Source organism: Gymnoscopelus braueri (genome assembly GCF_963280865.1).
Source record: "Gymnoscopelus braueri genome assembly, chromosome: 7".
In the NCBI taxonomy this organism is placed as follows: Eukaryota; Metazoa; Chordata; class Actinopteri; order Myctophiformes; family Myctophidae; genus Gymnoscopelus; species Gymnoscopelus braueri.
Window position 1 is genome coordinate 48,171,053 of NC_137608.1, and position 27,643 is coordinate 48,198,695.

Sequence of the window (27,643 nt, forward strand, 5' to 3'; positions counted from 1 at the left end):
TTAATTAGCGATTTTCTTCTGGAAGAAAGAAATTAAGTTGGGAGGCTTTTATAAATAATTCCTGTTCAAATAACAGATGTTTGTGTGTAAAACACAAATCTGAAGAAATGTTCAATTCTGATAAACCTAACCTACATACATTTGCAGTTGATTATTGTAAATGTTTCATTAATTTGTGATTAATTCGCTCAGGCCAACTGCAGCAATAGCAACTGCAGCTCTGATTGAATAATCAGAGAAGACACCCCATGAAAAGTGATTGATAAAAACAAGGTCAAGATAGCACAGGAGAAGTTGATAAGAGAGCTGGGGGAAGAATTTGAGGAGAAGTGCAGGAAGGAGGGGGGGAAGGGGCGTGTGAATCCTGTATCCTCTTTGATGGACGGATTGACCTGACCAATGTAATGATGGAAGCTGAGGGCAGTGACCAATCTTTTCCTGCAAAGATGAGGGAAGAATATAGTGTTGTCAGTGAACCTGGCAGCAACTATATGTTCCATTTTACCTCAGAAACAGCAACTAAAGAGGAGTCACATGCAGAGCAGATTGCTAAGGTCCTTTTTGCTTGGCTGAGAGAGAAAGATTTTCATAAGACCTTGTGGGCCATTGGAGGAGACTCAACAAATGTCAACAGTGGTGTGAAAGCTGGAGTAATGAGGAAGCTGGAGCTGCACATGGGCAGAAACCTCGTCTGGTTGGTGTGAACCTACACACTGGTGAACTGCCCCTCCGCCGGCTCATTGTTGAACTTGAAGGTCCTACTCTGTCAGACAACAAATTATCTGGACCAATACTAAAGCTCCTTGATTCAGGTACAGAGTTGGATATCAATCCAAAATTCACCAGGATCTCTGATGGCCCTTCACTGATCAAGCTGCCTGACAAGGTCATTCAAGATCTCTCGACTGATCAACACTATGGCTATCAAATTGTTTGTGCAGTCAGAGACAGAGTGGTTCCTGCAAGGCTGGCTCTGTTGGATATTGGGCGGGTAAACCACAGCCACTGGCTCACCACAGCAAACAGACTTCTCAGGCTCTGGGTGTCAAAGCATGGACTGAGAGGAAAGAATCAGAAAAATCTGTAGTTCATTGTGGAATACATCATTGGAGTGTATTATCCATGTTGGTTCAATGTGAAGGTCAATTAGTCCTGGATTGAAGGGCCTAGGCACATCCTGTTTCAGCTGGAGTGCCTGAAGTTCCAGAGGAAGTAGGTACTGGACATTGTGATGCCAACTGTTAGAAGATCTGCTTGGTATGCCCACAATGAAGCCACCCTCCAAACACTGCTGTGCGCTAAGGGGGTGGAGAGAATCCTGGCCATCAGGGGAGAAGGAGACCCAGACACTCCGCCGGTGGGACTCCTCTGTAAGAACCAGAGGGACAACTGAGATCAATTATAATGCTTCCAGCATTGGTGGATTGATTAGCTGGTCAGAAGGTGTGTCAGAGCCACCTCTCACGTGCATACTAAACACATCGGAGATGAAGAACTTCATTGCATGGAGGTGCCCAACTGGCCCTGCCACACTCAGAGCATTGAGAGGGTTGTCAAAATGGTGACTGAAGCTTCTTCTACGTAGTTCTCTCAGGAAAAGAGGGATGGAGGGATCAGGACTCGGGAGACCAGGACTCAGGAGACCAGCAGGAGACTGATGTCTAAGGCTGAGTCAAAGCAGGACTTCAAAAGTTCAGGAAGTGGAAATTGATCTTCATAATTGTATCCAGTGATATACATGCACTTCCATTGTGAATAAATATGTAAATTTGATTTGGCTTTGTCAATATAAATTATTTCCCTTATGTCTTTTAATATCCTAAAAAGAGGTTAAAAAGGGCAAAATTCGCCATTTTGAAGTAAGAAATGATGTAGGTTAGAGTTATTCTACACAAAAAAGAATGTCACATTTGAATTCCCCATAAAAAAACACATAATTTAGACACCCCACATGTTAGGATTTCCTTTGGATTTTAATATCTTATGAATGAGTTAGAACGGGTACAATTAGCGATTAAAAAATGCTAATTGATGTAGGTAAGAGTTGTCCTATCCAAAAAATAATGTCATATTTGAACTCTCCATCAAAAAACACATAAAATAGACACCCCTCTTTTTTGGATTTCCTTAAAATTCATTTTGGCACCAAGTATGGCCCGCCCTAATGTTACAGTGACATATGACCATCTGGATAATATTCCTCAATTTCTGCGACCTACACGGTCATTGACAAACATATCCCCAGAGTCAGATCTGGAAAATATCTATCCCATGCAATAAGGCTACCTCAGATAAAATGACACAGCAATCGGTAATACTAGGAGCTGACAAAATTCTCTGTTTATTCAACCAGATTATGGGCAATGCCAAGGTCCTAGTCAAATACAGCAAAATGCAATATTGCTCCAACCAGCCTCGTTGCAGTCTGGTCACCAAGACGATCCAAAGGAGAGAGCCCAATAGATTATTGGGCGGGGGGGGGGGAATATGGGAGAAGCTCCGTACAAGGCTATGTCCCTCGCCCGATCTTAAGTCGGGGGAACATTCTGACACCTCATACGCACACCGGGCTCCTCTACCAACCAACCCACCAATAGAATATACAGCAGTATTTATACCATATTATTACATCCGTCACACCAAATATGGGATCGCCTAGATCATTTCAGTAGACAAACCTAATATGGTGCTTTCTTTCTAACAGTTAAAACATTTCAGCTGTTGCCATAGCAATTTGGTCATGTGAGCGAAAAGTATAGTTTTATAGCAAGTCATTGCGTAAAAGGAAGTTGTGGTGGCTGATAGCATCAGGAAGCAGAGATGGTGTCAACAGCAGCAGGGGGTTGATTTGCCTTCCAATGTCTACGTTGTCGCCCGGCGCACTTGTTCCTCCTCTTCAGCAGAGTGCGTTGCTCGGCAAGGTCACCCAGCTGCTGCGGGGTCAACAAAGGCCGGGGAATGACTAGGCCATATCTTAGCCTAACCACGTCACTGTCCTGGCCTGGAACCGTACCTGGGACGACCAGAGCCACTGGCTGCCCAGGCGGCCTCACTAACCTATGGCTATGGCCACCCTTAACCTATTGGGACCGGGAACGCATCTGTGTCATTTTAAGATTTATTTGGCTATTTAAAAAATCGCAGATATACAAGCTCGTAGCGCGGCACATGAGCTTGTAGATCTGTGTGCAAATATTTGCACGCAGATATTTTTTTTTAACCTATGTTATATCAGTGGTTCTCTATCTTTTTCATGGCAAGAACCCCCAAAATTATGTTTTTGTCCGCCGATCCCCATCACAATATGTCATTCTAGGGACCCCCCAGAAGCAAAGATTTGAGTTAAAAATGTTGTTTAAACAAATGTATGTATTCAAAGATTTGCACAAATCTTCGAGATTTTTTAAAAATAGCAGATATTGTATATCTGCTATTTTTGAATAGCCAAAGTATATAATAATGTTATACTATAGCTCAAATCTAAAATGACACAAAATAAAACCTAAAGCTAAACCTTGTACTTCCAAAAAAAGTAATGAAGTAGTGAAAATAGCGGATCTACGAGCTTATAGACCAGTATAGGTTACGTCTTTGGAGGGGCTTTTAACCACTTAAATCCTACGTTATTGTACATAAAATAGCAGAAATAGCTGATCTAGCCGTGACATTGCGACATGTTATGAGCTTGTAGAATGCCATTTGCACAGAATGTTCATCTATTTTCGCCCAATGTTTGTCTGTATTTCCACCGAATATTTGAGTTGTCTAGCCCAGTGGTTCTCAGACTTTTTGGATTTCAGTACACCCTTTCCTTGATCTCTGAATCCAAGAACCCCCTTTACATGACTACAACATAAACTACAAGATAAAACCATATATACTATACTATGCCTTTTAGGTGTGCTCAAGCACCCCTACATTTCATTTCAATAAATAAATACATACATAAATACATACATACATAAAATATAACCTGCTCTATTGAGGAGCGTTTTTTTTAAAGATTCATTCAGTGTGTGCGTGTGTGTGTGTTGGTACGTGCGTGCGCGTGCGTGTGTGTGTGTGTGTTACCAAAATGCCGGGGTTCGGACACGTTTGTCCGTTGCCACGGACACGTTTGTACTTGTTGTTAACTAGTTGTACGAACGTTTGTTTTATTGTTGTATTGTTTTATTGGATATTGTTTAGTCGATACACTTATTTGTTTTAGCTCTTGCTCATTTGATTTTGCTATTTTGTCTCATCTGTTTAAGGAAATAGGTAGCTGATATATTGCACTTTTACCTTAGCGCTAGGTATACTCTTGGTTGCTTGTTTTTGCAGAAAATGCACTTTAGACTTCTGGTGATTAGTAGTTTTTGTTCCCTACCTATGTTGAATGCACTTATTGTAAGTCGCTTTGGATAAAAGCGTCTGCTAACTGACTGTAATGTAATGTGTGAATTTTGAACGTATAGCTAAAGTATAGAAAACAAGCGTAGGCTATAATAATCTGACAATGTATCTGTTATAGATCTATAGGCTATATGAGGATGGCATAACAGGAAATGCTTAACTTGTACATAGTCAGTGAAGGCTTTAATTTGCTTACTGTGTGTATGCAAATACGTTGTTTTATTGTAACAGCAAAGTAATTCAGTGTTTTCAATAAAAACTACCCTGTGAACATGTTGAAAGGTTAAGTGACTGAAACAATATGTGATACCTAGATTGCCTACATATTGTTATTTTGTTTGATCAATGTCCTCTGAGCCTGGTCACCAGCAAAGATACATGATGACACTTTAACCACTTTAACCCTGGTGTCCTGGTTTTGGGGATATCATTATTGGCGGAAACGTTCATTAATTACAAAAATAGAAGATCTACAAGGTCACAATGTGACACTTTATGACTTCTAAGCTTGTATGTTATTTGTGCGTGACATAATCATATGACTACAGTATAATCATATGACTACAGTATAATGTAGGGCAAAGGGTCCGTGGATTACCCTTTTCGCCACATCATAACCAAAAACTAACGGTAGTTTCCAAACTGTACAGATGTTTGAGGTATGGTCCGGAGCCCTAACTTTTTGGTCCGGCACGAAACAACCTTGAACCTCCTACCTCCTCTGGAATCCACACAATTCTCACCACAGCACAAGAGATTCTAAATTGCAATATTATAATATAGGGCCCACTCCTTGGGGTGTGTTTTTGTCACTGTATATTTGCACATACGTGAAATTTGTCCTCTGCATTTACCCATCCTATAACAACTAGGAGCAGTGAGCAGCCATCGTGTGGCACTCGAGAGCAATTAGTGGTTAAGAGTCTTGCTCAGGGACACATCGCTGGCCTGGAATTGAACCTGTGACAACCAGGGCCTCTGGCTGCCCAGGCGTGCTCACTGACCACTCAGCTATGGCTGCCTCTGATTACGGTAAGTAGTTTGATCCCACGGGATCGCCCCTTCCCTTATAGGGCACAGCAGTGGTGGACATTTTGTAGTGCCACAGATAGAAAACCCATTCATTTTCCCATAGAGCTTTCAGAGAAAAACATATTTTTTATATATATATATATATATATATATATATAATTTTAAGCCTGGAAGACAAGCCATCCAGGCTCCTGGTGAATTAAGAGTCCAGAGGTAAGCACGCACATCCCAAAACAACTTATCGGGTGCTGGACAACAATACGTACATGATTTACATGATGAAAATGATTTAATAGTTTCAGGCTGAAACTATTAAATCATTTTCTACTGGGAGCTAAAGGCGTGCGGACTTCCCCTCTTTCCTGGTGAATTATGACCATAAAACATTTGATTCTGGGTCAACAAATGTTTGAATATTGAATTAATATTATGAATTGAATTAATATTATGAAATATTATATACTATTAGGGGTGGGACCGGAACCCGACTCCGGCGGTTGAAGATGGATGGGGTGGGACGATACGGAATGCTCACGATACCTGTGGCAATATTTGGCCCTCGATAACGATAATATCATGATACACGATATCTGCGATACTCGATATATTATATATATTTTTATCAACAATTATATCCCAATATCTGTAACTGAAAACACCCCCATTAAAGTCAAAAATCTGTAATTATGCATTAATCCCAAAATCGTATTACATTTTTGTGCATAACGAACTGACCTAGTACAATGGACAAAAATATGCATGCATAGTGCTTCCTCCTAACAGTAAAAAACTGACTGCAAACAAGAAAGGATACAAAATAACCCCTCACAAAAATATTGTGCAAATACAATTAACAGGGGAAAACTTCTTTCTTAGCAGTGAGTAGCAACTTGTTTTATGTAAACCTGACAGTGCTTAGCAAATATCACCAATTTGTTTTATGCAAACTTATTAGTTTACCCTCATTTATCTCAATATCGCCACCACAGACAGGACAGGCGACATGAAGTACTGCACTCTAGTCTGTGGCAACGGGGGGAATCCATAGAGCACATGCATTGTCACTCCCTTCACAAACAAAGTCAGATGTTTTCTCATTGATTGATGGTTTATTAAGCACACTTACGGCTCACAGACCAACATCAAAACTGGTACAAAAGACACAAAAATAAACAACGATCAGAATAAACATAACATGTAACGCATACAAAACATATGTCAAGGCAGACAGTGAGTGAACCCAGATGCAGAACACAAACAAAGGAGACTTAATTTAAGTAAACTAAAGAGTCTTTTATTCAAAAGAACGAAGGTACAGGATCCAAGAGCCGAGTAATAACGTAGGTAGGTTTTCACCACAAAGGAGATTAAGCAGGGGGTCCAAAGTAGCATGGAGCAAAGGCAGTCCTCCTTATAGATCTGCGGTCTTCTGTCCAGGTTGGACTGTGGAAGAGATCAGGAGTTACTAGTGGTCAAGAAAGAATCTGGTCTTAAAGCTAAGAGAACAGCAGAACTGACCTAGTACTAGCTGCACCAGTGTGTGCACTAGCTGGAAAATATCACTGAGCACTAAGTGCCATCACAACCAGGTATAAGTAGCCAGCCAGGTAATTGCAGGATGGAAGACAGCCAGGTAATTGCCAGGACACACCTCCCCACAAGCAGAGTGCCGCTCCAACCTAATGGACAAACAAGCAGAAGTTAAAGAGACAGTACAGACCTGCCATGACAACATAATGAAAGAAAATACACTTGCAATGAAATTGACCTCACTGGCTACATATTGCAGTGAAGGGAATGCGTCCAGGAAACCCAAAAGAACAACTAACTAACAAACCTGAAACAACAACAAATCGATCAATTAAACTCATAATGAAACCTAACATAAAACACAAATGTTGACCTTCAAAACAATAAAACAAACCTTGCCAGCGAGGTGCTTACAAACAAATACAAACACATCCGTCTTCACGGAAGCGAAACTCACTTTGAGATAGTGAGCTCTCAACCGGCACACTACCATATAAGGCGACGGCCGGAAGTCGTCAGAACGTAACTTCCAGACCTTTTTAGCAAAATAAAATAAATAGGAGTGAAAATAAAATAATGACAAATATAATAGGTTATGGGAGCCAAATGCATGGTGTAGTAAAATATTGATATTTGCCGATTGTGTATCAATATAGTTATCGTGAGGGGAAGTATTGCGACACATCACAATATCGATATTTTGTCCCACTCCTATATACTATATTTAATAAATACCCTTTTCAAATATGTTTTTGACACATTATTAAATGTTTTATGGTCATGATTCACCAGGAGCCTGGATGGCTTGGTTCCAGGCTTAACATAATTTATATAAATATTTTCGGAAATCTCTATGGGTTTTCCATCTGTGGCACCACAAAATGGCCACCACTGCTATAGAGTACTGAAGTCCTGACGTCACTCGTTCATCCCCTGGGTTGCGGAAGTAATTTATCTATGGAGAATAACATTGGGTCATCTTAGAATCGTCTCATATAAACAAACAAAAATAAACAAACTGTCCCGGCGATATTGTCAGGGAGGTGTCGCTGTATCGTTTATGATAGTCAGTCACTCATATTTCATAAAGTCTATTTCTGGCGAAAATGTAACTAATTTGGCCGCAGTAACATTAGCGTTTTCTCACCGTCAGTTGATGCTTCATATCCATATGAGTCAAACCGCTGAGGTCATTTGTTTATTTTTGGAACACAGTTCTTATATAACGCGATATTAAACAAGTCTATGGGAATTCTGAATGGGGGAAATAAACCGCAACCCAGGTAGGATGAGTAAATTACGTCAGACTTCGGTGCTCTATGGCCTATACTATACTGCCGCTGTCTGCTCTAGGCTCCCAGGTCCTAGGGTCCTACCCCTCACACATAGAATGTTCAGAAACGTGTTTAAATACTTTTTGCCCACACAGTCTCACCCACAACTCAATGTTCATTCCACTTAGCTCCAGCGAAACACTTTATTGATCAACACCGAAGTAAGCTGATACAGAATGTGAAAAAGGTCAATGACATCCTGGATATGCTTCTTGAGAAGAATGTCATCAACAAAGAGGGCTATGATAATGTGAGACATAAGGCCAACACTCAGGAGATGATGAGGGCACTCTATGAATTCCTGAACTCAAGAAAGGCCAAAGACATTTTCTACCAAGGTCTTAAGGAATATGAGGAGTATCTGCTTGATGATCTGTAAGTAATGCACATTTAAATTCATGTTTAGGCTAAATGTTGTATTAGTACAAGAGAATGCACCTTTTCAGGCCATTATACTTTAAGTATCATGTATCATTCTCAAGTATCCTCTTTCCGTTTCTAATTCTTACAAATTTGAATTAGTTACCCAGGATTTCCTTCATTATTTTGACAGGAATGTCGTTTTTAAATTTGCTTGTTTGTTTTATTGTGGTGCAAACTTTACGTGAGGTGAATGTGAAGTGGTCTTATAGAGACAAAACATGTTGATTTGAATTACTGACACATGTTTGGTATTTACACCGAACATTCATTTGAATTGGTAGATTTATATATATATATAGTTAGTAACATTTTGCATCTCTCATCAGGTGCCCTCAGCCTTCTCCTCCACCACTCAGTGTAGCACATCGCAAAGGAGCAAGTGCATCTGACCCAGGTCAGTACTGTTTAAAGTTGATTGATGTCGCAAACTAGTTGGGCTGGCCCCCTATCGGTCGGTATGCAGAAACTCCAATTTTGAACCCCCCAAAATGTAATACAAAAGATTAGAATCACAACATGCAATTCTAATTTGTTTTTTGATCGGATCCTGCGTTCATGATATATGGTGTTAAGTTTCAACAATTTTGATTCTACAGCCTACGGTTCAAGAGTTTTAAGCAAAAGGTAAAGCTGTCTGTTATAGTTATAGCGCCACTATGAGGCCGGCTGGTGTCACAATTTTGTTCCTGCGTAGGCCACTGGACTGTGAACCTCTCCTCCAAGTGTTGTAACTAGCCCTTACGGTTTCCAAGAGAAAAACATGTGAATGGAGTGCATCTGTGTAACACCTAAACCATTATTTTATACTTTGGCTATTCAAAAATAGCAGATCTACAAGCTCATAGCGTGGCACCGAGTGCCACGCTATGAGCTTGTAGATCTGCTTAACTTTTTGCGTAAAGAAAAGAACAGAACTCTTCCTCACTTCCTTTCTCTCTCTCCTCCTCCTCGTCCCAGCTGTCCCCGAGCGCCCCGAGGAACTGGAAGTTATGGCCATCACCAAGGAATCCGTCACGGTGGCCTGGAGACCACCCAAGTGCGACGGCGGCTGCGAGGTGACCGGCTACGTCCTGGAGGTCCGCCTCCTGGGCAAAGACCACTTCAGCCGCGTGGGGGCGGACAGCGCCCTGCTGGAGAAGACGTTCACACACGCCGGCCTGAAGGAGGGCTCCAGCTATGAGTTCAGAGTGGCCGCTGTCAACCAGGTGGGACAGGGCAGGTTCTCCTTCGCCACCAAACCCGTCGAGTGCAAAGACGAGCTGGGTGAGTACTGACTGATGGAATGAGAAGAACTCATGCCTTGAAATTGTATTTGAATAATTGATCTGCAATATCTAATCTAAATTTATCATTTGATAAACACACTTTATAACCTAAAGCCAAATTACCAATACATGTATTGATTATATAATGATTGTACAGAAATCGATTCTACAAGAAAAATGTACACATGATCAAAAGTTTGGTAGTGACCATTGGTTAACAAAAAAAGTCACACCCAGTGTGAAGTGAGTGGTGCCTTTGATGAGTTAATTTCATTAAGCTATATGAACTAGAGGAACAATGTTAAATCCCTGTCCATTCATTTCAAGGCTGCTCAACAGGAACACAGAGGGGCGAAGCTTAAGCAATTACAGCCTGTCCCTATTGGCCGTCTAAGAGCACTTACTAAGTTTGGGAAGTTTAGTATGCTGGGCACGGGAGTTATGGCTGTTTAAAGCCCAACCAATAGGTGTGTGTGTGTGTGTGTGTGTGTGTGTGTGTGTGTGTGTGTGTGTGTGTGTGTGTGTGTGTGTGTGTGTGTGTGTGTGTGTGTGTGTGTGTGTGTGTGTGCTTTTTGACTAGTATAACCATTAGTCGACCACGTTGGTACATGATACTGACATGATATGACATTATACTAATATCATGCTGTCATGATATTGTCATGACAGCATGAGACTGACCATGATACTTACCATGATACTAATATCATGCTGACCATGATGCTGTCATGATAATGACATGATACTGACATGATACTGACCTGATACTGACATGATACTGACCATAATACTGACCATGATACTGACACGTTTCTCAACAATATGAGACGTTATTGTCTCCGGAGAGTATGTTTTGCCCCCTGTCCGTCCGTCCGTGTGTCCGTCTGTGAACAGCTAATCTCCGCCACCGTTGGCTTGACCGAAGCGAAACTGTGCACACACACTCCCTGGATGCCAGAGCAGAACCTCTGCCCCAAAGTTTTCACATGGGCCTTTAATAGCGCCACCAGGAGGTCGCTTTTTGCAAAACACATTTTTGGACAGTACTCCTACAGATTTTGTCCACAAATCAATTCGGTACACAGTATCTCTATAGTTATTACACAAAATTGGTCTTTCAGATTTGTCATATTCCATCCTGATTGGCTAAAATTGTGTACTCCGTTTTGAACAAAATGCCTCAAATCATGAAGATTCACATCAAAAGTTTGCAGTTGTGGCTTGTTTTTAACAAAATGCCGCGAATCATGAACGCAGCGTCCGATTGCGGTCAAACTTTGCACGCACATTCAAACTATGTTGAGGAACCAATGCCACCCTTTTGATATTGGCCTGTTATAGCGCCACCAGCATTTTTGGAACAAAATGCCTCAAATCATGAATGCAAAGTCTGATTGCCGTGCAAATGGCACCCTTTTCACATTGACCTATTATGGTGCCACCAGGAGGCCACAATAATCTACATGTCCTGGCGGAGACCTGTGCTCCAAGGAGCACTTTCTCTAGTTGTTCTCAAGTATTTGTTTTTTACCTTTATTTACCCAAGATAGGTTTGCTGGAAACAAATTCCCTTTTTCAGGAAGGCCCTGCTTCACACTCACACACTGTCATTTTAGATTTTAGCTATAGCAACATAGTTCATTTAGACACTTCATTTAGGTCTGGGGAGTGTGAATGAAGAATATAAACATTCTGCCTTCCGTGTCTACATGAACTATCGTTACACTGAATTTTTTCAGAAAACCGTTAGGATTTGGAAGGCATCAATCGGCATCAAATGGAAAGATTTCCCAATGCTATAAAATGCTCTGTTACTAGTAATAACCAAGATATGACTGACCCCCCAATCACCCCCTGTAGCAACTCATAATGTAACTAGAAAGAGTGCTCCTCGGAGCACAGGTCTCCGCCAGGTCAGGTAGGTTATTGTGGGCCAGCAATTTTCGGAATTCACCAATCAGGATGGAATAAGAAAATTAGGACATATCAGTCTTGATCACATGACCATGAGATAATCTGTACCGATTTGCGTGGTGTTGAAAATTTGTGACATTTGTGGGAGTAATATAAAGAAATTATCTTTTGCATGGAATAATATTCCATGCTGATTGGCTAAGATTGACACATTATGACAAATTAAACAGATCCGTCTTGATCACATGACTATAGAGATCATGTGTGATGATTTGAGTGAAATTTTGATAAAATCTGAAGGAGTAAAAAATTGTTTTACATAAGTCGTCCTCCTGGTGGCGCTATAAAAGGAAGATGTGAAAAATGCAGGGCAAAGGTTTTTCCTTGGCCTCTAAGGAGTGCCATACAGTTTTACACAGATCGTGCAGTTATAGGTAAAAACACGAATCGGCATGTTATAGCACCACCATGAGGCTGATGAAAAAAAAGTGGCATTTCTTCCTTGGCCTAGTGGGAATGTGCGTGCAAAATTTCACGGAAATTGCATGCTGTGTTCATGATTTGAGGCATTTTGTTCAAAACAGAGCACTCCTGCAAACAAACAGAGAGGTACAGATGCAGATGTCAAAGCAAGAATAGGCAAGAGACAGCCTTTTACAGGAATAGAAGATCTTGCACTTTAGAGATAGGTAACACAAATAAGGATCTTCAACTCTAGTGTAAAATCATCTATTCTCTCTTTCTTTCTCCTTTTTTGCCTCTACCCTCAAAGTCAGATATCTATTTCTAATTTGTAACATAGGAACACATGATGTACAGGCATCACTCTGAACCAATGTAAATGGAACACCAGTATATTTGCTTCTGTTGTTTATTCGGCTGTTTATTATATTCCACAATTTTTATTCCAACAGTTTTGTTGTGCAACACAAATAGGATTAACTTTTGAAGCGACAAAAGGCCCTTAACTGCTTGTCTCTTTTTCAGTGTCTGCTTCTGGAAGAGGCCGCTTCTACACCTGGCTCATGGTGCTGGCACTGGTTGGGGTTTTTACGTCTGTAGTCGTGGTCTACCGTGGCCCAGTTGACAACCAGCGAGTCCTTGGTGAGTACGTAATGTTATAGATACATTAATATAGAATGGAATAGTGCATGCGCTTTCCCGGTAATGGACACGCGTTTATATTCAACATGGAGTGGCAGGCTGGCTAAAAACCTGGTTTAAAAGGTTGTTTCATCCATCGATAACTTTTTTTCCAGACGGTCGGAACTACAGGCATCTGTAGCTTAACGGGATTATACCTTTCCTTTTTTCATAAAATACAGAAAAAGGTACAAATTGATTGCGCTGATCGTCCCCTCTTAACAAGAACAGTTTGAACACCGAGCGAGTTGCCCCGCTGCCCGCAGCTGTGGCGAGCGGAGGGGGAAGCCACTCTCGTTGAGTCCTTAATGCTGTTGTTAATTGCCTTGGAGGCTATGCTGTTTGTTTTCTTTGCTACCCAAAGCAGTAGTAATAAAGTATAATTTTTATGAGGCATGGCATCGTGGACCTAACCTGACTCAGCCAGATGAGGGCGGTATTGAGTTTCACAATACACCCTGGTCTGGAATCTCTCAGGGAGTTAAGCTGCCCGGTCTCTGCGTGTACGAACCAATCAGCGGCTGCTAGGGGCAGGATCATCCAATCACCTGCCGAGTAGCTTGAAAAAATGAAACGCCGTCTGGCATCGATTCTGCTACCGGAGTCTCAGATGGAAGTAGGCTGTGAAACAAAATGTGTGTCACAAGCTTCTTCCATTTGGCGAAGTCAGGTTATCGTGGACCCCCAGCCAATGCGCCAAGTATAGACTACCCCAGATTGGGGAACCCTGCTCTTTGTGCAATTTTGCTGGGGACCCCATGATGAGAATCACAGCATTGGACAACCTGCTGAGCTTTTCCAAGGTGTTCTGATGTTAATACCATGGATAGTAAAACCTATTGATCATAAAGCATAATATGAAGGTATTCCATCATTAGACTGACATAAACAGCATGTTTACTGTGTTTTAGAGGAAGGTTGCTCCTAAGTGGAAAATCTTAAATCCAGTCAACATACTGATACACAATCGGTAACTTCTACTCAATGTAATTGACAGGTCCTGGTGGTTTGGAAGTGAAGAGGCCTGCTAGGACAACATCAAATGCAGTTTTTGAACCACTAGAGGGATTCTACTGTGTATCACCAACAAAGGAGGGATGTATTAAAGCACAGAAACACATCAACTGCAAGCCTGGTCAATATATTGTTCAAAGAGGTTAGTCTGCTTCTACTGCTTCTAATGATAGGAGGATAATAACAAGGAGCAATCAAGATGTATCATTTCACAGCAATACCTTTCAGCAGATCCCCTGAAATGTTCTTCAGGATTTTTAATTAAGAAAAAGAAGCTGAAAAGAAAATAAAGAAGCTGAAAATAGCCCACAATGAGCTTGTATATCTGCTATTTTTGAATGTTGGCCCGTTATTACATGCACAGAATAGGGACGCCAGTACAGTACAGTACTTAAGTACTGTACTTAAGTACAATTTTGAGGTATTTTTTTACTTTACTTGAGTATTTCCAATTTTCAGTACTTTTACTTCTACTCCACTACACCTCAAAAGCAAATAACTTTTACTCTACTACAAATATTTGAAAACTTTAGTTACTAGTTACTTTGTAGATTTTGATTATTATAAAAAAAACACAATAACCACCTCAACCCTATATATATTTCGGCCATTTGAAAATAGCCAATCTACAAGCTCACAATGCGTCACAATGAGCTTGTAGATCTGCTATTTTCTAAAGATTTGTATACGTTTTATACATTTGAAAACTTGTGAAATGGGATATTATGCATAAAGAGTACTTTTACTTTTGGTACTTAAAGTATATTTTGATACCAATACTTTTGTACTTTTACTTGTAACAGTATTTCTACACTGCAGTATTGATAGTTTTACTTAAGTAAGAAATGTGAGTACTTTTACCACCACTGAGGGACGCTATGGTTCATGTGGTAATATGTTCCCTTGCAAATATGAACTGGAATATTTATTGAAGTATGTTGACCTTGTATCTTGTGTTGTGACTCTGTTTTGTTTTATTATAGGAACATCATCTACAGATACTGTGTGTGCTGACTGTACTGGTGAAACATATTCAGATGGTACATTTACAACTTGTCAACAACACACAGAGTAAGTGTCATTTACAGAAGAGTCAAGTCCAACCTTCATCATGCAAATTCATCAAATTAACATGAACTAATTCAAATACTATTCCAGCTGTGAATCCATTGGACTTCAACTGATAACACCAGGAAATCATTCAAGTGATTCTACATGTGGAGAGATTTCATCATCAAGAAACATCACTGATGTACTTAATGGTGCTTTTGTTGCTTTTGTTGGTTGGCTTGTTTTAACTGTACTTTATGGTGCTTTTGTTGCTTTTGTTGGTTGTTTTGTTTTAACTTTTTCTTGTTTGTTATGTACCTTTGGTCCTTTGAACTTTATTGTTGAGAAATATGGTTTTGCTGGTGGTATAAGTTATGTTGTGTTTGTTGATGTTTGTGGTGTTGTTTTTGGTTGTGTCACTGGTTGTGGTGTTGTTATTGGTGTTGCTGTTGGGTATTTTTTTTTTGGTGTTTGTATAGGTTTTAATTGTCTTAAGCGTCATTTTGCTCGTAGGGATGTAGAGTATGTTGTTCTTGTATGTAGTGTTGTTGTTGGTGGTGTGATTGCTGGTGTTGGTGGTGTAGTTATTGGTCTTACTGTTGGTGTTGTTGTTTTTGTTCTTGTTTTTTTACCATTCTATTTCCCTGATACATATAGACATATAGAGAAACCTATTTTTGGTTTTGTGGGGTCATGTGTTGTTAGTGGTGTGGTTGCTGATGTTGGTTTTGTTAATGTCATTATTGTTGGTTTTGTTTTTTTGTTTTGTTTTTTCTGTTGTTTTGTTCAGACCCTAGAAGACCCTAAAAAATTTATTGGAAAGGTTATAGGGTTTTGTTTCTGCATTGTTTTTACTCTTAGTGTTGCTGGTGTCAATTTTGGTATCGTGTTGGGTTTGGTTTTGACTTTCCAATCCTTCTTCGCATATGAAGAAATGATGAAAGGGAATCTCATCATTTGGAGTTAAGATGTTGGCTTTCCACGCGGGAGACCTGGGTGCAAAACATGAATGACAGAGAATTCCATATTGTTTGAATCTCTGTAGCATATATACTACTAAACTGATAAATGCATGAAAGTTGTTAACATAATTGTGATGATTGTGTGGGGATGGGAAGGTCTATTTAGACAAGAGCTTCATGTGGAGTAATTATGGAATTCGTAAATGTATCTGGATATATAATTATGCAAATATCATGAAACAAGGGGGAAGAGTTCAATGAACAACTGTGAACTATGACTTTGCTGTTGATGATGTAAATATTTCTGTTGATGATGATGATGATGATGATAACCCCTTGAGATGCCGCATCTCGTTTTGTGTGCAAAGGCAATCTAACAGACCACAACACAACACAAAATCAAGAGTGTTATACTCTAAGCAAGCTCAAAAGATGGATCCTTTATGTGTGATGATGATGATGACACATCTGGCAATACTGTACAAATGAATCAGTTGTATTGTGTGTACTGGTATCTGGTAGGTTATTAAAGCTGAAATGAAACATGAAACTTAACCATTTTAAATTATACTTTTTCATTGTGTGTGTGTGTGTGTGTGTGTGTGTGTGTGTGTGTGTGTGTGTGTGTGTGTGTGTGTGTGTGTGCGCGTGTGTGTGTGAGATTTCTTCATGTAAGACAAATATAATGCAGGCTTATCAGCAAGTACCAACACATTTCAACCAATGACATCATGACATGCAGCCATCAATCAATGTTCCACACAGAGCTACTGCAAAATTCATTATTGCTACAGACACAAGATGGTGCTGTTGTATGCTGTAAGTTATGGGTTCATGGCTTTAAGTTTTCACTTATACCATATCCCAGTGTTTGTCAACCCTGGCAATCGGACCTTTTTTGTGCCGTGAGGATAATGCTAGGTGTGCCGAATGAAAAAGAAAGAAATCAACCCCCTCCCCCCAGAACAATAGATGCGTCATGGGCGCCATTGCTCATCGTCCGTCCGCGGACACCGACACACATGCAGTGAATCGACCCTCGCACACATAATTGCAAATGTGTGGCTTTGTCTTCATGGGACCATCACTGTACTCGCCTGGCAGGTACTCAGGGGTGAAAGTGGGTCGGAACGGGCCGATACGGCGGACCTGAACGTCGTACCGGCAAAGAGGGGCTGTCCTGTCCCAAAAGTCCATGTTATAACCTGCCATGATGAATGTCCAACAATAAAACACTACATAAGTGTTAGATTTCATATAAAGTGCTTCTAAATCGCTCCAGGGTGTTAGTGTGAACATAATCCGTGTAATTTGTTTAATTACTCCACGGCTGCAGCGACGTTGGCTGACTGGGGTAACCGAAAGTCTCGCCCCAAAGCACGCTACTCCCCATTTGTTTTCGCGGACCAGCGGTTCTTGTATTTGTTTTACTGAGGATAAGGTTAGAAATAAGTTTAGGTTTAGGCATAGTTTTACTGATGTTACGTTTAGGAATAAGGTTACGTTTAGGAATACCAGGTGGGCGACTGTGTTTTGGGGCGAGTGTTTTGGTGGTCAACTGGGAGCTCCGTGTGTGCTTGACTCAGCCAGGATATAAACTCTGTGTTCAGCAAAACAAGCTCAGGTTTCACACTAAGACAGTTGTATTGTGGCATAATTTGTTGTTTTATTTTTACAGTATTTTTTACAGTATTTTTCTAAAAAAAAGAACTGAAGTTTCAAACAAAGACACTTTGTCTCTTTCCTTTTTTTTCTTTTAAAAGTTATTTGTTGAGTGAGTGCTGTCATAAATGTTTGGATGTTGTGTTTTTAGAAGTATATTGGGTTTAGTACAAAGAAGTTTTACTCTGGTAAGGTGAAATCAGACTCCTCCAGTCAGCAGTGCACTGGCCCAAGTTTATATATTTGTAGGCCAAAGACATTTTGTAATGTTTCTTTATTACATCTTGTGTACATGAGAGCAAATATTTTGTAGCAGGAATAAATGTATAGCCTGCCATATATATATATATATATATATATATTTATATATATATTTTAGATAGTCTTATCAATTCAATCCATGCTTTCAAATGCATTAACCACTTTGTCTGACACACTCTGAGCTTGTATTGGTAAGCGGTGCCAGCCGCATCTGTCTGTATGAGTATGGAATAAACATACGTCACTGCTTGACACAAAGCCACAACTAATTACAATAATTTAGCTCAAACATGAGGCACAGTGCACCACTCACACAAGCCACTTAAAGACACAGACTGGCCGGCACCGCACATGTGCACGCTTTGTGCACACGTGTACACACAATGACCGCATCTCCCCCAGTGATCAGTCAGTGATAAGGCAGCCAGGACAGGAATTTCACGGCGGCCACGACGGCCCTTCTCTTTGGCCGTATGCCCCTCGAAAAATTACATGCCCTACGGCCACTGTGGCCGTAGGGCCCCCTGACTGCACTGCCCACGCTGATTTCACCGTTCCCCCTCTGCATTATCTTCCTCTCAATAAGGTTGACACCAGTTGTCTGGTTGAGATTCAACATCAAGTGAAATGCTGCACATAACCAGTGGTAGTGGTTGGTTTGATTTCGGGTTTATATTCCAGCTTAAAATGCGCGGAAGCCAAGCAACGCTTTTGACAGAGAGAGCGAGAGAGAGAGAGAAAGAGAGAGAGAGATAATTATTTAACGTCAATCAATAGCGTCCTGTCTCTGTCTCGCGCATATATCACGTGAGCCTTGCATGTGTGTAGCTGCCCTTAGGGAAAGCAGAGCCTACTGGTGGTGCTGGGGTGGTGGTGGGAGCACACAAAGCCCATAACACAAAGCTACACAGCTATTGTCTAATCGCCAACGTATAAAAAGACCCCCTGGAACCCATTTCACATTGAAATACCAGCGGGGCTAGTGTAGAGCCCTGGGGGACCCCAGTCAACTAAGTACACACTACAGGGTTTAATGGTTAAATTACAGTGTACAAATGGAACCAAATGGTTCCATTTGATTTCCGGATGTATTCTTCTTCGGGAGTCACAGCATTACGTGCTTGGCCCCCTAATAGTCAGGCAGCTTAAGTCCATTTTTTTAAAGAATCGTACAAGCGCCACATTTTCACAAAAGCCCGTTAGCCATGCAAAAAAAAAACGATATGGCTGCCATTTTCCAGGATGGCTGCCAGCGAAAGACATTTTGTGTGGTTTTTGACTCGGATTGTGATTGGATAATCCAATTTTGATTATTTTGGCATCAGAATATAGTTGTGACAAATCAATTGTGAAAAAAGTTATCAAAAAAACACGGCCCCCTCACGTATTAGGAGGGCAGGGTGAGTCAGCAGAACCAAGGACGGGTGTTTTTGATGAATCTAACGGGTTAAAATGGAGTTTGAAGTTATAATGGGTTTGTATAGGAAGGGGGCGTGTCTGATAAAATGAATATCAAATATCTAAATACTAAATCTAGCAACTTATAAACTGTCTGGGGGGCTCACAAAAGCCTGAATAGACGATAAAATGACAAAAAGTTTTTTTGAAAGTGAAATATCCCTTTAAGCTATGTAGCCTTAAAGGCTTGTATCTTGGACAGAACGTCGAGGGCCCGTTCATCGCTGCTTGCGGCTTTAATTTATTTATAATTTATTAGGGCCCGAGCACTGCACACTAGTGCAAGGCCCTATTGAAACTGCAATGATTATTTTCCCGATAATGAATCGGGAAAATGAGGGCCTAAACGTACTCCAAAAGTTACGCAACTTTGCACACATATCACAAGTGGCGAAGAATTACGTATTTTAATTGTTTAAAAAAGGGGCGTGTCCTAATGGCTCAATAGCGCCCCCTACAAAAGTTTGTGCTTCAAGCCCGACAATACGGTTTTTCTACACGTATAACAATCGGTATACACCTGTATCATGTCCCGACTTACGAAAAAGTCTCTTGGAGCCATGACGAAACCAAACTGGAAGTCGGCCATTTTGAATTGATAGTAGCGTTTTTGTGCATTTCACGCCATTTTCACGCGTTGTACTTTAACGAACTCCTCCAAGGCGGATTGTCGGATCAGCCTCAAATTCGCTCAAAGTACACAAAAGACGTTAACAATGAAAAGTTATCAAAAGCTTTCGTAAAACGGCATGACCGTGGCAAAGCGTCAAACTTCAACGCCAAACAGAAAGTGAGAATAGCCGATCTACAATTCCTATTGCCTCTTCCGGTTTCCACTGCAAAATACTCAATGCATTTTTCCCATTGACATTTCCAAAAATATTTATATCAATTAATTTAAGCCTAGAATCAAGCCAAACTTTTTTGAAAACGGCAAAACAAAGGGTATTTATTAAATAATTAAATATAAAATAAAAAAAATCACAGAAAAAAATGTTTTATGGTTTGATTCACCAGGACCCTGGATGGCTTGATTCTAGGCTTAAATTAATTGATATATATATTTTTGGAAATGTCAATGGGAAAAATGCATTGAGTTTTTTGAAGTGGAACCAGGAAGTGGGCGGGAACTGCGATGCTCTATAGGGACAGGCTGAAATCATAGATATTAGAAACCTAGATACCTCATTGGCCTCTGCAGTTCATTGGGGCGACTGGTATCGCAATACACGGCGGCTCTTCCGTCTTCCGCAGGGAACCTGTCACTCAAAGTGACTACTGGCCAATCACAGCGCTCACAGTGCGTTGACTACTGGCCAATCACAGTGCGTCTTTTCCGGGACTTGTCAGTGCAATGGTTCTCAACCAGTGGTCCGGGAACCACCAGTGGTCCTTGAGGGGGTTCCAGGTGGTACCCAGCTAAATGATGGAGAGTTGATAACCAAATGGACCCTTATAGATCTTTAAATCTTGAGTATAACATTTCACACTGTCAAGAGTCAGATTGTTAAACATCTGAATTACTTACTAAACAAGTACACAATTAGAGAACGTAAACAATTGTTATTTTGACAACATCTTATCGAACGATAACATATTCTACGTTTTGGGTGTGAGAGGCTACCAGCTTATCAAACGGTGTTCCGTGACTCAAATGCTGAATAAATAATGGACCTTGATATGAAAAAGGACCATGTCTCTTATTTGAATTTCACAAATAGAGTGTGGAGTTTGCCAAGTTCCAACTAACTAGATGCTGCGCACAGCTGCTGCCTCTTAAAGGGTTAAAAAGCTGGGTTACAAAAAGACCCGCCCCCACCTGCCTCTGATTGGCCTACCAAACTTCCGCTTCTGTGACGCACACGGCAGCCCTGCGGAAGCAGGAAGTGCGCCCGAGATACAAACGCTTCAGAGCCGAATGAGGCGTCTACCTTTATATGTCTATGGCTGAAATTGCTTAAGCCCCGCCCCCACTGTGTTCCTATTGGCTGGGCTTTAAACAGCCATAACTCGAGTTCGCAGCATGCTACAGAGTACAGATTTGGTATGTGGATTTAGACCACTAATAGGGACGACCTGTAATTTCTGAAGCCCCGCCCCCTCTGTCTTCCTATTGGCCGGCCTTTAAACAGCCATAACACTGGTTCTGAGCATCGAATACCTACGAAATTTGCTAGGTACACTTAGACGGCCAATAGGGACAGGCTGAAATTAAGCCCTGTATTCTTACAGGGTTGTATCTTGGACAGAACATCGAGGGCCCGTTCATCGCTGCTTGCAGCTTTAATTATTTATATTTTTTGGGGGGGATCTTGGATTTACCTTTGTGTGTTTAGTTGATAAAACCTTTACAATTATAAAAGCTACGTAAATGTACTCTGCTCTCATGCCAGCAGACTGGACTAGATCCTGAAATCCTATGTTTTGAATCGAGAATCGTTTTGAATCGAAAAACATCGTTTTTGAATCGAGAATCCTTTCTTTTGAAAAAAAACTGAATCGTGACCCCAAGAATCGGAATCAAATCGAATCGTGAGATAGCAGAAGATTCACAGCCCTAGTTGCCTGGCTCCAGACACAGGCAACTTGATAAGTGTCACGCTTCACATGATGTGCTAGAGATGCCCTTGTAGGTGGAGTGGCATCATAGGACCGCTGCTTCCATGCAAACAGGTCAAATCTTGCATCATCAACCCCATCAGCAGTTCTGTTCTTGTCATACATTGTAATGACAAAGTTCTCATGCATGCTGAGATCTGCGTCATCAGTTACTGGTGGGTAGGCCTATTGACTGAGCTTCTGGAAGATATGAGACACTTCAGGCCACACTTGCCAGGTTTTCCATGCTGTCTTTTTGCCTTTTCCACGAAAGGTTGACACAAAATCACATCCAGTGAAAGCGTGAAAGAAAAGGATGCCAATGGATTTTTCAGGGCCTAGATTCTTCACTAAATTGTTAACTAGTAACCAATAACAGTACAGTACAGTACAGTACAGTACAGTACAGTGCAGTGCAGTGCTGTACAATAACAGTACAGTACAGTACAGTACAGTACAGTACAGTACAGTACAGTACAGTACAGTATGCTGTACAATAACAGTACAGTACAGTACAGTACAGTATGCTGTACAATAACAGTACAGTACAGTACAGTATGCTGTACAATAACAGTACAGTACAGTACAGTACAGTACAGTATGCTGTACAATAACAGTACAGTACAGTACATTACAGTACAGTGCTGTACAATAACAATACAGTACAGTACAATTTAGTACAGTACATTTCAGTTGTCTAGGGTAAGAATCGTAACACAATTGAAGGAAACAACAGCTTTTGCAAATAAAGTGAATTTATTAACCAATATTGTATGGTACAATGGTTGGATAAATGTCTTTTAAATAGAATATATATGACTTTGACATTGTATATATATGTCTTTGAAATAGAATGAACTCAAGAAATAAACAACAGAACACAAAGGAATTAAATCAGGCTAACCAACAATAGAATCTAACTATAACTGAACAAAAGAAGGTTTCCCCGAAGGGATCTTCAGAGCACCATCATAGTCACTGTGATATCATTAGGTTTGGTTGAGGGGGAAAGGAGGATCAGAGTCTACGCTAGCACGTAGCAAGTGCTGTTGCTTCCCCCCCAGCTGACAGTTCCAGACTGAGCTTATATAGACGAGGTGCGGCCTGCCAGCCTGTCGTTGCCATGGCGACGAAGTGAATGGACCAATCCGTGGGTAGTTAGCAGCATAATCCAATACAAAATAACATAGTCTCGGAAATACAATCATAATAATAATACTAATAATAATAACTACGGCCACTGGTCGTAACAGCTGTACAGTACAGTACAGTACAGTACAGTACAGTACAGTACAGTACAGTACAGTACAGTACAGTACAGTACAGTACAGTACAGTACAGTGCAGCGCAGTACAGTACAGTACAGTACAGTGAAGCAGGCGCGTACGATGCGCAACGATGGCTGATAAGTGACAGTCTTTGAGAATTACCATCAGCGTTAATGCAAGAGAGAGAGAAACGTGAATAAAACACAATATGCAAGTATAATCAATGTTAACAAAGTTAACAAATCAAATACAGTGCACTGCAGTGCAAACATATAGCAGCCTAGTCTGTTACAGCTTAATACGACGGGGCTTGCACAGACAAGGATGACGTCCAAAACAGCTTTGAGATGATCGCGGTTCTTCTCGAGTTTCTCAGCATAAATCCCATCAGTGTTTGTCAACTGATTTAGGACTGAGCCACGGCCACTTGCGGTTACTTCTTTGTATCCCAGGTATCTTTGTAGTCCTTCTTTATGTCCGTAGCAGAGAGGTCTGTAGGCGCAACTGCGCCGCTGGAATCCGGGGAGCAGGGGCGCACTGGTATGGTGCTGTTGGCCACGGCGATGGTTGCTGGTGGTGGCGGGTCTGGCGTTGTGGTGGGCGCTGCTGGTTGTGGCCCCACTGGCCCCCCACCAGCAGCCGCTGGTGGGGCAGTCGTCACCGCTGGCACGGTGATGAGCGCTGGTGTCCTGGCACTGCTGCTGTCCTCCTTTGCTGGCGTCTTGCTGGAGCTGGCGGCGAAGTGTAGTAGCATGCTGCTCTGGACGAATCGTTTTTTGGTTGGTGGCTTGAGCTTCTTCATGTTGTAGAGTAGTAGACTAGTCACAAGTCACAACAATAATGAAATGTAGAGCTATCTCTGGACCCGCTTTATACTGTTTACCTGGCAAGAGAACCGGTTTCGGTTTGACGGGGAAACCGGTTTTTAATGACCCCCCCATTAACAATTTGGCCGAATGCAAATAAGCCCGACTTGAAAACAAAGGCGAATTCCTGTGGTTGGCTAGAAGAGAATAGGGTGAGGGGCCAATGTTGGGGCTAATGTTATGTTGTTTTTTTGTTTTTTTCCCCTTGGGGGAGCAGAATTTTCCAGACCAGGCCATGGCCCCATTGGCCTCTATAACGGTACGCCCTTGCAGTGAAGTACAGTAGAGTACAGTACAGTGCTGTGCTATGCTGTGCTATAACAATACAGTACAGTACAGTACAGCACAGCACAGTACAGTACAGCACGGCACGGCACGGCACGGCACGGCACGGCACGGCACGGCACAGTACAGTACAGTACAGTACAGTGCCGTGCAGTGTACAGCACATTACCTCCGTTTAAATGTGTTGTTTCAGCAAATTACCTCTGTTACAGGGTTCCTGCACCATTTTGAAAGTAAAATGTAAGACTTTTTAAGACCCTTTTAAGACCTCAACAAATGTAATTTAAGACCCAAATAAATGTCGCAACAATGTCTTCCTATATTGAAATTGGCCAAAGGGAGTGCAGGCCAGCGGTGGTAAAACTTCTATTAATCCAGGGGTCTTCAACCTTTTCAGGCCAGGGACCCCCAAACTGATGGGGAGATGGAGCAGGGACCCCCTACCTCGTAGGGTAGGGGGGGCTACCACATATTGTATATTTATGTATAAAATTGTGTTTTATATTGCCTGCTCCTACGCACCTGCCCCAGTAGGTGTGCAAAATAAAAATAGTATTAAAAAAAATCTCTACAAAATATGTATAAACATACCATGTTATTGTGCATTGTGCCTCCAATTATCTGTTTGCTATGGATTAATGTTAAGTGTAAAGACAATTTGACATTTTGGGGGAAAAAAATAAAAACAAGTTTAATTCTTTTTTCAAACAAAAATATTGTTTAATCAAACAACAATTTCGCGGACCCCCTGCAGTACCTCCGCGGACCCCCTAGGGGTCGCGGACCCCCTGTTGAAGACCTCTGTATTAATCCATTAAGACCGGGAACGCATCTGTGTGTCATTTTAAGATTTTTGGGTATTCAAAAATAGCAGATCTACAAGCTCATAGCGCGGCACCGATATAATACCTCCTCCTACAGGCTGGTATTATAATATGTTACTCTCTACCTCCCCCTACAGGCTGCTATTATAATATGTTACTCTCTACCTCCCCCTACAGGCTGCTATTATAATATGTTACTCTCTACCTCCCCCTACAGGCTGGTATTATGATATGTTACTCTCTACCTCTCCCTACAGGCTGGTATTATAATATATTACTCTCTACCTCCCCCTACAGGCTGGTAATATAATATGTTACTCTCTACCTCCCCCTACAGGTTGGTATTATAATAGGTTACTCTCTACCTCCCCCTACAGGCTGGTATTATAATGTGACTCTTTACCTCCCCCTACAGGCTGGTATTATAATGTGGCCCTACAGGCTGGTAGGGCCTGTAAAAGGCCAATCAAAAAGAAGGCCATCAAAAAAAACGATGATTTTTAAGTCCACGGAAATAATGAATTAACCTGAAGGTTAAGGATGATTTAATTTTAATATAGTACAAGAATAGTGTAACTATCTGTAAAATATAACCCATTTATTTAATAAAATTATGTATTGGGTTATAGCCTATTTGTCTCAATATTTGTCACATTCAGCCCTGGACTTCACTGACTGTAGGGGTCACATTAATCACATTAGAATCACAGATTAGAGATTTTATGTATTTCCCCTATTTTCTGTATTTTTCACTATTTAAAATATAGTATTTCTTAATTTTTAATAATTATAGGCTTTTTTCACCATTTGAAATTGTTTTAAAATAAAAGGAACAGTTTTCCCAACCGACAGAGAGTCAGAGACAATATTTAGCCTATATATGGTTCTGTATTAGTGTATGAGTCAGTTTTAGCAGATTTCATTCTAATTGGCTGCTGTAGACTGCCTATCAATTTCATGGACCTGGGTAGGGCCACCTGGCCTGGTGGAGATCTGCCCTGTTGCGCAGCAGCACAGCAAGTGAAGGCTCAAACTGTGTGTGTGTGTGTGTGTGTGTGTGTGTGTGTGTGTGTGTGAGCACAACAACATCCAAGTTGATTTACTTCTGATCAGTCAAAATTTTTTCCTATCACTTGAAACTGTTGCCTGATGACAGCTGATGGGAAGCGTCCGTCGTTTCTATTCCACATTGTAACCAGTGACATCCGTTATATAGCATACATTTGTCATTAGCACTTAGCATTCATTAGCATGCTCTGTAGCAACAAGTACTGCCAAACAGTGCTCAACTACAACTACTGCTATCTTTATCAACCAAAACGGTCACAGGGGCTCTGATTTTGCCCAATGCCCACTTAAATGAGCTTCTGAGCTTACACAGACACCTGGAGCAAATTAATTAACAAGCGATACTGCGCTTTTTATTTGGATTATAATTTTATTATGAAAGTTATTTTACTACTTACTCTCTTACACTTTACCTGCCAATCACGAGTATAACCGTTGATGAAAAATACACCCGTTTACTGCCATCCACGAGTATAACCGTTTAAAAAAAAATAGTTTTTTTTTTTTTTTTTTTTTTTTTTTTTAATTTATCCACACAGAACCAGAGATATCACGATCCAAAGATTTCTAGCTCCATTCACTCCTTGGTTAACTTATTACTTTAAAATCCTGTATCTCGGCTCCTGTGTAAAAAAAAATTAAACACTGGCACTGGGGGAAGTAAAATAAAAAAAAACCTCTGGCAGGGAATGATTGTCTCTGTACAGAGTCTATTGGTGTCAGATTGGTTGGAGGAACCAGTTACTGTATTAGCATAGTGGAGATGAAACACCAGGGACTGTGGAATCCAGCGGATGATTCGTCTGAATTCATCGTCTGTAGTGTGTAGACAGCTGGACTGGCTCTTCTGTTTCAACAGAAAGTAGTTCTGGTTCTACACACGCACCTGTATGGAGGATTATATCTTCCTGTGTGGGGTCTGAGTCTTCACTGAGGGAGTGTGGAGCAAAGAAGTCTGGTTCTTCTTCTCACAGACTGGATGTGATCTGTTCAGGTGACAAAAACAATAACAGTAATCTTTACAGTCTCTAATTTCTTCTGTCTAATATTAAAGGGAATGAAGACAGCTCTCCTACCGGATAATACCGTCAGGAGAAGGCGTGCTCTACTCAAGGGGAGTCTTGAGGAGTAGTCTTGTGGGATTAACTGGGTGCAGATTCTTGAGAATACATATAATAAAGGAACATCTGCACTCTCTTCAGTTATATTCTTGGTTTCCTCAGCGTTTCAAACTACAGTTTGAAACGCTGAAGAAGGCCGACGTGCCGAAACGCGTCCGTTTCTCTAGATA

General features: G+C 41.1%; 1 protein-coding gene across 3 annotated transcripts in view; it reads left to right on the forward strand.

Annotated features, from left to right (window-relative positions):
- The window catches only part of LOC308088672 (uncharacterized protein), a 36,736-nt gene extending 20,209 nt beyond the window's left edge, over window positions 1–16,527 (forward strand). For 2 of the 3 annotated variants that reach the window (XM_080433223.1, XM_080433224.1), the window contains exons 2-9: window positions 5,268–5,427; window positions 8,420–8,666; window positions 9,041–9,108; window positions 9,672–9,977; window positions 12,881–12,997; window positions 14,034–14,192; window positions 15,034–15,121; window positions 15,209–16,527. In XM_080433223.1, coding sequence (XP_080289349.1) covers window positions 5,409–5,427; window positions 8,420–8,666; window positions 9,041–9,108; window positions 9,672–9,977; window positions 12,881–12,997; window positions 14,034–14,192; window positions 15,034–15,121; window positions 15,209–16,067 — 1,863 coding nt within the window. In that variant the 5' untranslated portion in view covers window positions 5,268–5,408 and the 3' untranslated portion in view covers window positions 16,068–16,527. The remainder of the gene's footprint in view (window positions 1–5,267; window positions 5,428–8,419; window positions 8,667–9,040; window positions 9,109–9,671; window positions 9,978–12,880; window positions 12,998–14,033; window positions 14,193–15,033; window positions 15,122–15,208) is intronic. The other variant, XM_080433225.1, reaches the window with a different exon arrangement.
- The last annotated feature ends 11,116 nt before the right edge of the window (window positions 16,528–27,643 follow it).